Source organism: Suricata suricatta, chromosome 6 (genome assembly GCF_006229205.1).
Source record: "Suricata suricatta isolate VVHF042 chromosome 6, meerkat_22Aug2017_6uvM2_HiC, whole genome shotgun sequence".
Taxonomy (NCBI): Eukaryota; Metazoa; Chordata; class Mammalia; order Carnivora; family Herpestidae; genus Suricata; species Suricata suricatta.
Genome location: NC_043705.1, coordinates 59768522 through 59780062, shown reverse-complemented (window position 1 = coordinate 59780062; position 11541 = coordinate 59768522). Strand labels below are relative to the sequence as shown.

The window sequence follows — 11541 nt, the reverse complement described above, 5'->3', positions numbered from 1 at the left end:
ACATAAGGAAAGAGAGAAAAGGATTCAGGCTAACGTGGAAGCTTATGGCCACAGGCACCACAGTAATACCCGGCGTTAGAGAGGCGGGCAGAGAGAGATTTCTGCCGGGGAGAGCCTGGGAACGCCTGTTACTAGTGTGTCATCGGGCTCTGGAGTTGGGCAGGCCTGCAAGGACCTCCAGGAACAGACTCAGCGCTCTCTGTAATGAGTATTCCAGAGAGTCAGGCTTTCCTGGAAGAAACAAATTAGTGTGAGAAGCCAGTACAGTGCAATTTCAGTTTTAAAAATAGCCAAGTGCTGTTAAGACTGTGATGTGCATGGGAGAAAAAGAAAGCCCTTGTTAATATCTGCCTCAGCTTTCACATGGAAACGGAAGAGCTCCACTGAAATTCTTGCCTGGCAAATACTGCCAAGGTCATAAGGTTTGTATCACTTGGAGTCACTTTTGGTCCTTCCAAGGCAACGTTTGGGGGGATTGTGTCCCCCTTTGATGAAATTGGTCTTGCAGTAAAGAACAGCCAGGACCCGGCTCTGCTCTCTCACTTAGGACCAGGGCTGTGCAGGGCTGTCCGCTCAGCTCTCCCTTTGCCCGATTGCCCTGGGAGGCTGGCAGGGACAGCCGTGCCTCTGCTGACTGCAGAGACCCCACCTGGCACTCTAAGTTGGTGCGTCAGCATTTTAGGAAGGCATGAATGAAAAACCAATCAGGATGACTGCAGTGGTACCCTGCACAGCTCTAACCTAGTTTGCCCATAATCTTCAACTCTTCACCATCGACCCAAGCAGTGTTTAAGATGGTAAGTGAATCTGTAATAAATGTGCTGCTTTGGCTTAATCAAGGATTTTCTTTTTACTTTTTTTTTTTTTAAGAACAAGCAAATCCAACCTGCTTAGGAATCCACACATAAAATGAATGATAATGTCAAGTTTCATCCAGTTCTTCATTTGCTCTGGTTTAAGATTCAGTTCCTGATTAGACCTGGTGATACTCACATACAGATATGTCAGATGGTGGTTTTGTTAAGTAATACTTCAAATTCAGAGGTCCAAATAATTTTTAAAGTCTTTTTATATCCTTGCCCTATCTTTTTGTAACTAATTGTAACTCTCTATCAGCACAATACTGATTAAAGTTACTAGATTTACAATTCTGCAAAGATAGAGTTAAACACTATTTGGACTCTGGCTGCATAAGGGAAACTGGAACTGTTCAAAGCTGCAGTCTTCAGCTCCCAAAGACAGCCACAGGGACTTTCTGAACAGATTGGGTTAAATATTTTTACAGACCCATTCTATGATGATAAGGCGGTAATAATTTGTGCAGTGCAACACTCCAAAGGGTTCCAAATCTCACAAGCCTCTTTGTATGTGATGCTCTCACAGTGAAGAAGATTCCTTGGGTTATAAAGATGAAGAGTCTACTTCTCCTGGTGCTGATTTCAATCTGCTGGGCTGATCATCATTCAGACAACTATACTGTAGATCATGACAGAGTTATTCACATCCAAGGTAAGAAAACGCAGTTTCTCCTATGAAAGTCAAATTAATTCCAAGTTACTTGGAGTTGGGGTGCTTGATTGGTGTTTCTTAATTTTAGCTCTGCTGCATTGGCTTTTCCTTTTCCTTTCTGTTAATTGGTGAACATGCTCGCTAGCTTCTGAGTGCTATTGCATTACAGTGAAGAATTGAGAACATTTCAAGTGGAATGGCTTAGGAATGTCCAACCGCAAAGGGCTGATGCAAGTGTTCAAGGCTTTTTACTACAGTCGGTGTCTTCCAAGTAGAATGAAGGGCATAAACTTTATTTAAATGTAAGCGAAAGGGGGGAGAAATAGGAAGTAAAACTTCTGATGGAAGGTCATTCTGTTCGAGTAATCATTAAGAAAAACAATGTGAAAATGAAAGTCGGACAAGCTAGGGTTCAGGAAAGAGTAACTCACTTTATGACAATCTCCTGTGGCAAAGCTTTAGTTCCCATAGACCAATATACTGCTCCCACGTATTTCTTTCCAGCTCAGCTGAATCCTGAGCCCGAGAGCTGTAGGCTGCAGTACAATGCAGCTGTCTCCTCAGTCCCGGCTGCAGACGAGGGACATCCTGCGTTAGGAAAGCTGAGAGACTCATGCAGTAAGAAAAAGATAGTTTTAAAGGAGCTGCAGCTTCTCTCTTTGCCCTTGTATGCTGAATAGTTAAAATAAGAATTATAGACTTTAACAGTTTAAACACATGATGATATTAATTTTAGATGAGTTCAGTGTGGGGACCAGAAGTATTATAAGTTTGCTAAGAGACATAAAACATTAAGTTACATCTTCAAGGTCAAAAATGTAGTCTCTGAAAACTGCATCCACTGATGGAACGTGTGGTTGGTGAAGGTCAAATGCTAGTCTGGCTAGAAGTATTTTCCTGTATATATTATGACTACACAAATAGAATTCTGAATTTGATGACATCTATCTATTTTAGACATCTCTCTTTCAGTTCTCTTTGCTTCCTACAGCTTTAGGTTTTCCAATGTTGGACCGTGGAAATGAATTATGTAATCATAAATTTTACTATGCAAGCTGCTGACTCAGCTGTTTCCTTGAATGTGTAGAGTAGAATCCAGGCTGTGTCCCAAAGACTATATGGGATTTACACATAGAGATTTTTTTAACGAGGGACAACATCCTTTAACATGTAATCACAGAATTAAATGCAGCCAAAATAGTAATGAGTAGTCATTTACAATAGCAGTTGTAAATGCTATGTAAAATAAATTCTAGCTGTGGTTTCAAGTAATTATTAAATTTCTGTGACATTATTAACTATGTAAAAACCATTTAATCTAAATTGCACCCATAGTATCAAAATATTATTTTTAAAATGTGTTAACATGTTAAAAATTACTCCTGGGGAGTCTCCAAGTCAAACTCACCTTATCTCCGCAAGGAGAACTTTGGTTGTTCCAGCCTTTCCAACCCCATATACTCTGCTGAAATTAGTGCGAAGGAATTTCTGACACGAGAGATCAGAATTATCCAGATCATTTGCATGCACTACCCAATTTTTTAAGTGACCTGATAGTCTCCTCATTTTAATTGTAAATTCCTATTCTTAGAAAGTTACTCACAGCTTTCAAGTAATAACACTACAAGGCCTACCTATACTTTGCTTGTGGAAGGTGAAACTGAAATGTGATTTGGGACAATATTATGATGCTATGTCTGTAAGTCAGAATTTATTTTAAAATTGCTCTAAATACCCATCATCGTTATTTTTAATAAAAAATTTTTTTCTTTGTGATTGTACTCAGATTGAACTTTCATATTCTTGTCCTTCCGAGAAATCTCCCAGTGGTCTGCCATTATTTCTGTTGTCTTTTACAACACAAAAGTGAACCAGACAGCACAGCCAATAATCAAGGAAGCAGATACCCTTTATTATTTGCTGAAATACATTATTTTCTACGTTTGAAACTGTTATTAATCAAACTTGACCCAGAAGGCATTCAAGGGATCTGAAATCCTCGTGAAAGTTTATATGAATTTTTCAGTGAGATAATTAAATTAGCGATCTAAATCTCAAATTCCTGAATTGGACTGAGGAGCAGTATGAGCTTTTCTCAGGGACAGTAAATTGGTCAGGACTCATGTTACTGCAAAAATACCTCTCCTAGCTCCCATTTTTCATTAAGTCTCTATTTTTTGTACTCAAAATCTCCAAACCTAAATAACAGCAGAGAAATAATGTTCATCATCCTCAAATTCTCCTTGGCTGCAATGGTAAAGATGCTCAACACTTTAATACATCCTTGAGTCTCACTCATAAAAGTTACCTAATTAATTTCCTGAAGGCTTTCTGCCAATTTTGTTGTAAAAGTTTCTATAGAGATATGAGCACAAAAACCTCAATCTGAGTTAAAACCAAAAAAGTCAGATTACCAGGAAAAACCACCACCACCACCACCACCAGCAAGAGGAGGCCCCTGTATAAAGTGTTTCTAGTGAAAATTATCTGGAGATAAAAGATCTCCCAGATTCCCGTGGGGGAGAACACAAAGTTAAATAAAATTGCACATATACTAATTTAGTCTTTTTTTCTTGAATCAATTTGGCTACACAATTAGCAAATTCCACTTGTCCATGAAGTCTACTAAAAATTAGGAGTCACGATAATACATTGTGTATCATACACTGTCCTCAATGTAAGAGGGTCATTTCCTCAAAAAGTTCTATAGGAAGAGACAGTTTTCATTAATGCCCTCTCCATAATACTCTCAACCAATGGATTGTATTCCTCATTCCATAATGTACCTAGTCAAACAACTTCTAAACCCTTTGAAACTTGAGATCATTGAGAAGAATTTTATATGCAATTCCAAAATACACAGAAGCACAATTTTGAAAATATTTGGAACAGGTCCAAAAGCTCTTTGTGTAGACTTTCAATTACTAGTAGAAGTTCAGAGATGATGAATATACTTTTTAAAGTACAAGTCTTAAGACAGAAGAGAAATGTTATGACCATTTGCCCATTAACCAATGAGAAAAGCAGAGCAGGTGCAGTTATACTGACTATGTAACTGCTTGACCTTATCCTGTCAGAGAGCCAGCAATTCCGGCCTCCAGTGTTCAAGAGAAGGTCTTCTGATGGCAAGTTCAAGAGTTTTATCTATAATGCCAGTTCCTGACTTTAGACCTTGGACATTTAATCAAATCTCCTCAAGTCTCAGTTATCACAGCTAGAAAACTGGGCATTATCATGATTCCACAGAGTTTTTTGAGAATTAAATTAGGTAATACATGGAAAAGTGTTTAGTACTGAACCTGGTACACAATAAGCTCCCGCTACATAACAGTTGTGATTGTCGTGGTCATTCCTTCCTAAGCATCATGGAAAACTGATGTTTATGGGTGGAGGGGATGGGTTACATGGGTGATGAGGATTAAGGAAGGCACTTGTGATGAACATTAGGTGTTGCACGGACATGCTGAATCACTAAGCTCTACACCTGAAACCAACACTGCACTGTACGGTAAGTAGCTGGAATTTAAATAAAAAGTAGAGGTGCACCTGGGTGGCTCAGTCAGCGAAGCATCCGACTTCGGCTCAGGTCATGACCTCTCAATCTGTGGGTTCGAGCCCCGCCGTCTGCTTTTAATTCTGTGTCTCCCTCTCTCTGCCCTCCCCATCCTGTGCTCTGTCTCTCAAAAATAAATTTTTAAAATAAATAGTTGAGAAAAATAATAAAAATAATAACTGCAACAACAATAAAACCCTGACTTTTAAAAAGGAGCACAAATACCAGTGGAAAACCAGCGATTATCTTTTCAAATTCATGTGTTAACAGAACCTTACCATTACCTGAGCTCTAAGGGGGTAAACCTTTTACAAGTTGCCTTCTTTGTCCTAATTTCACAATTTAAGATTTCTCCAACAATGTTAAACATCATCTGATAATTTTTACTTTCCTTATGGAAACTGAAGCTTTCCAAACATAAGTAATATTTTCCTTCACATTCTTATTAGGTGAACACAGATAAGCTACCTTATTTTTTTGAAAGAATATTAAGAGGAAAAGATAATGTGTATCTGGAACCCCTGGAGGGGGTGGACACGCCCACTCAGTGTGGTTGGTCCTTTCATCTGGTGCGTGTCCCGAACAACTCCTCGGTTCCAGTTTAATACGTGTTCCTTCTTGCTAACATGCCTCCCCTGCCTCATCAGACCGCGAGCTTAGTAAGAGCCCAACTCTATAGTAGCGCATGGCACATAGTAGGTACATAACATACGTTTGTTGAAAAGTGAGTGTAATGACATGCTTCCAAATGATTACTATCATAATGAGCATTTAAGTCCTGTGTCATTCACAGCATTTAGCACACTTGACGCATTGTGTGGGCTTAATGAACATGAACTATAGGACTGCTTCCATTCTGTAATGTTGGCATAGGTTAAATCATAGTGTATAGGATTTAAGAATTTAAAATAACGGGAGTAGATCATCTAGATCAATAGCCCATTGTACAAATGAGGACATCAAGTCTTACAGCCTCTAGTCGCTTGTCCCAGGTTGCACAGCTGACGAGGGGAAGTTTCTCAGCTCATGCCCTCCCCGTCTTCAAATCTGGGCTCATTTCTCACTTTCTTAATGAAATCTCCCTGTCAGCTACCTTCTGCCTCTTCTCTGGCACCCCAATCTCTCTCATACCTTCTTTTCCTTTTTCCTCTAGCACTGTTTATCTACCCATTTTTTAAATGTTTATTCATTTATTTTTGAAAGAACATGAGCAGGGAAGGGTCAGACTGAGAGGGAGACAGAGAATCTGAAGCAGGTTCCAGGCTCTGACCCGTCGGCACAGAGCCCGATGCAGGGCTCGAGTCCGTGAAGCAGGAGATCATACCCGCCGGGTGCTTCCCTGACTGAGCCATGCGGGCGCTTCTCTATTCTACTTATTTTTATGTAAGTGTATCCATCTCTGCTGCATATGTCCATCCACTCCACAAGGGGAGGTAGGGATTTTTGTATGATACATCCTGTCACCTAAACCACTACCTGGCACATAGTAGGTGATCAATACAAGTTTGTTGAATAAATCCAGGACTAAAATCCAGGTACTTTTTCTAATCCAGCTCTAGTCAGTGTTACCAAAGCTATGAGATGTCTTTCCAGTTCATGGAATGAGAGGCAGTTGATGAGGAGAATTGGGAGTGTGGTAGCAAATGTTGTCTGGTTGTGTGCATGGCTCCCATACTGCACACAGCATCTTACACTCCGTCAGAGTCCACCAGGGCAGGAGGCGGCAGTCTCCCTGACGTGTGTAAGCAGCTTTGAAGAGTAGTCGATTTACATTTGGTCACTACAGTGCTATCCTGTTCCTTATGTAATATCTGCAGAGTTGGGATCTGGTGGTGCAGAGCGGATCACAGAGGATGGAATGAATTTTATAATGTATGATCACAAATCATCCGCAGAGTCAATGCTTAATGTGAGAACTAGATAAGTCTTACTCCAGCTTAATTTTCTCTCTTCCACTTAAAACTCATTTGGACTCTGAGTCTGTTTTGAAAAGTTAAACGAATTCATTTTTGTATTTTTGAGGCAGAGTCAGGCTGTTTGTTACAAATGTAAAATCCACAAAGATTAAGAATATTTTCCAAATTGCATTTAGAGAAATATATATATACTACTGATAATTCCATCTAAAAATTACTGGCTATAACATATCAGCAAAGTTAATCATGAAATTATAAAAATCAGCAACACCATGAGTATTGAATGACCTTCCTAAGATCTATTAGTTTACAATAGGACATGAAGCCAAATACGACAATAAGAACCAACTACATTAAATACAGGCTTATCATTTGGTCAAACTAGGAATGTGAATATAACAAATGAGCCCCCAGAGGAAGGAAAATGTATATACAAGCATACGTATGGAAAAATACTCAAGTAGTGCACACGTACATATATGCACTTAGTGTGGCTGCTGGAAGAGAATACCCCATAAACTGGGAGGCTTATAAATAACAGAAATTTATTTCCCTCAGTTCTGAAGACTGAGAGGTCCAAAATCATAGCACTGGCTGATTTGGTGTCTGATGAGAGCTAGCTTCTTGATAGAACAAGGTGGAAAAGAACAAGGTACCCCTTCTGGCTCTGTTCTGCAAGGGCGCTAATCCCATTCCTGAGGGCTACACCCTCACCACCTAATCACATACCAAAGGTTCTACTTCTAAAAATCATTACATGGGGGTCAGTGTTCAACATTAAAAAAATATTTGAACTTTATTTATTTTAAGAGAGGAAGTACAACTGGGAAAGTGCAGAGAGGGAGGGAAAGAGAGAATCCCAAGCAGACTCCACACGATCAGTGTGGAGCTCGATTCAGGGCTCAAACTCATGAACCATGAGATCATGTCCTGAGCTGAAGTTAAGAGTTAGGTGCTTAACTGATTGAGTCACCCAGGTACCACTCACATACGAATTTTGAAGGCATACATTCAGTCTATGGCCAGCACCTACTCCTAGAGGCACTGGGGACAGAATGATAAACAGAACACATGGTCATTGTGTTTGTGCGGCTTTTCATCTAGTGAGAGACAGACATTACTGTGAATATAGAACTAATGACTATGATAACTGATGGAAAATTGTGGAATGCTACAGAGAAGACAGCATTATGTTATTATGTTTATTTAAACAAAAATATTCAAAAAAAGCAGTTTCTTTCCAGATAAAAGTCAAACATGGCAACACCTTTCTTCAACCATACAGTCACTGGATACATGTACATGTGTACAGTTATACACACATACACACATATGCAATGGTTATAAATAGAAAAGGCAACAGATGAAATGATTCTAGATTGATATATAATTTCTATCAATTCCTTAATCTTGATTCATAAATATGTATATTTTCATATCAGCTTTGCATCCGCTAGCCCACGCCCTCGCCTTCTCTGCATTTGTGTGTCCTTTTGAGAAAATCTGCAGTCAGGCACTTGATGAACATTGGCCTCTTTCAAGCAAAGCACTTGTAATTCTCAGAGGAAGGACAGATAATTTCCTCAGTGAGATTACCGACAAGATTATGAGGGCAACAAAAAGTGACCAAAAAAGAACAAAGTAAGTGTCAAACAGAGGTGGAAACATGGAGAAAAGAGGAATGAGCTACTAAAGAAAAAACTCTTACTATTTAGAGGTTTACATGCATTCTCACTAAAGTTTTTATCACTTAATAAATTTAAACTCATAAAATACATTTTAAGAATATTTCTAAACTTGTTACTAACATAGAATGCTGATTCTATGTTATCCTATAAATCACATTAAAGCAATACATTTTATAATATTTCCAGGTATAAAAACCTACATTAAAAATCTCTTCATGTAGCAACAAATTCACACCAACAGCCCTTGCTTTCTCTGTTCTGTTCTGGGTGCTGAAATGGACAAATCATGCAGGAAGCCAATAATTATTTGGAAACTTTCCCAAACACTGAGAAAATCCATTTAATAGAGAAACCTTTCCCTTTGGTTGCAATTTTGCAAGAACCAATGTTGACTCAGCTAAAGCACTGACCTATAGCTTAATGGCTTAATGTTAAAGTAATTTCAACATGCTATGTTTCTCTGACTTTACTAGATATCAAGAAAATAATAGATTTAGATTTCTTTATTGCTTTGGCTCTTTATTTTAAATGTAAAGTGGAAAATTACTATTTTAGGATGGTCTTTTGGAATAGAAATATCTACCAAAATGCTAAGAAGTTAAAATATTTGATCAAGATGTTATCAAACTGATAATATCCAGTGGGGATGAATCTTTGTTATGGTAATGTTTTTATTTCAAAATGAAGACACTGAGAGCATAAGAAATGTAAATGTTCTATAAAGTGTATTCAGAAATATTTTGTGTATATTGTAGTAGCACTAAACAAAATGTAGTCAATACTAATAGTATGCATTTTCATCTTGGGTAAATTATACATGTTGGTTACTTGACTTCTGTGCTTACTCGGTGACTAATTACACCACATGTATAAGCTCTGAGTAGTATGTTTTCACACACATGGATTATTCTGTGAAATATATTGAACAACTGAAATTAAACAAGAATTCTCCCTACCTTTTCCAAACACTGTCCACTCAAAGGATCAGGGACACTAAAGATGAAACCACAGGAAGTCCCTAGTCCATCACATATGAAATGAATAAGGCATGTTAGAACAGGGAGTGTTCACTATAGTCAAGTGTATCAATTAGGTGAAGAAGGTAGAAAAAAGGAGTGTCCTACGTGTTGCTCAGGAGGGATTAAAAACCTAGAATAAGAACATCATTGAAAACCTATCTCCTTGAGGTATGGAGATTCTATTTGCTGGGTTTTTTTATTTTTTTTTAATGTTTATTTATTTTTGAGAGACAGAGAAACAGAGCATGAGCAGGGGAAGGGCAGAGAGAGAGAAGGAGACACAGAATCTGAAGCAGGCTCCAGGCTCTGAGCTGTCAGTATAGAACCCAACATGGGGCTCGAACTCATGAACAGTGGGATCATGACCTGAGGCAAAGTCGACAGCCCAACCAACTGAGCCGCTCCAGGCACCCCGTAGATGATTCTATTTGTAATGGTGCTTGCTGAGCCTCCTTGCTTTGCTTTATTCCTCTAAAGCATTAAATATGATGTTTGCATATGTGGGTCAGAGTTACAGAGTTGTTCCCTGAAGGGTAGTGAAAGCACAGGTGAACAAGAGATGTGACAGTTGAAGACTGGTAGATTTCCTTATAAGTCCAAGTCGGCATTATGTCAATTTCTTATGTTCTTAGTTACAGGACTGTATTTTTCATTATGGATTTATTATTATCTGAGGCTAATAATGTTGCTAAGAAAAAATAATGAACAGTTTCACACAGAGTTTATTTTTCCCGTTTTTGTTTTATTTTTAAGAATAGATGGGTAAATTTTAAAGTTTTCTTCCCTAGTGTAATGCGGGTTATGAGTAATTCTTACTTTCCTTTGAAAAGTGTCATAAATTATCCTGATATGTTTTAAATCTCCAAAATGTGCATAAGATTATTTTTAATTCTCACCTTGTTTTGTCTTTTATCACACAATCATTAAAGAGGAGCCTTGTAGCTTACCATAATGAAAAGCTGATTACATAGCTAATACTGTACTTCACTGAAATGTTTTCATGGAAACAGAATACTTTATTTTAAAAGATGAAGTAACAGGTTTTTATAGACTGCCTACAATATACTAAGATCAACATAGCTTCAAAACCAAGCTTCTTAACTTCAGTCTCTTCTTGTAACTTTAATATTGGCCTGAATATGTAATTAAATGAAACAAATGAACATATGACCAATAAATATAAAAGTGTTTTTAAGGGAAAAAATGTTGTGAGGGAGTCTCCTGGGGGCATGGGATGAATTGCTTTAGAGGAGATTCCAGAGGGTTCTGTGAGCTGAGACCTGAATGGTAAGCAGGAACCAGTCACATCAAAAGCCAGGGACAGAGCACTCCGGGTGGAAAGAATGAGAAATGAAAATTCTCTAAGATGGGACCAACATGGTGTCTTCAGGCTGGAAAGACGCTGGAGGGACCACAGCCTCACAGTGATGAGAGTGAGTTAGGAGGAGAATGGAAGAGTAGGCAGGAGGGAGACCTTATTACTTTACATTTGGTCTAGAGTATAGAGATCAGACTTCACTCTAAAATCATTTAAAAGTGGTTAAAAGGTTTCGAGCAAGAGAGTGATATAATCTGACTTACAAATACAAAAGACCACATGAATACTGAATTATGATGTGCCAAGTGTGAAGGTGAGCTCTTTAGGAAGGCCTTGAGGTACTTTAGATGAGAAACCAAGGTGGTGTGGACCAGGATGGCAGAGGTGGAGATAAATGGAGATGAACCAATTAGAAGACAAAAGGAGGTAGAGATAAATAAACAGATTAACGGAAAGAGACACATCAAACACACCTTCTAGATTATGCCTCGTACAAAGGAATGGATGGTAGAGGCATAAATAAAGTTAGGGAAATTGG

At 38.4% G+C, this 11541-nt stretch overlaps 1 protein-coding gene across 1 annotated transcript in view; it reads left to right on the top strand.

Moving 5' to 3' along the window:
• The first annotated feature begins 771 nt into the window (after nt 1–771).
• HAPLN1 (hyaluronan and proteoglycan link protein 1) overlaps nt 772–11541 on the top strand; it is a 34094-nt gene continuing 23324 nt past the window's right edge. Inside the window, exons 1-2 of the mRNA XM_029941386.1 lie at nt 772–797; nt 1384–1509. Coding sequence (XP_029797246.1) covers nt 1410–1509 — 100 coding nt within the window. The 5' untranslated portion in view covers nt 772–797; nt 1384–1409. The remainder of the gene's footprint in view (nt 798–1383; nt 1510–11541) is intronic.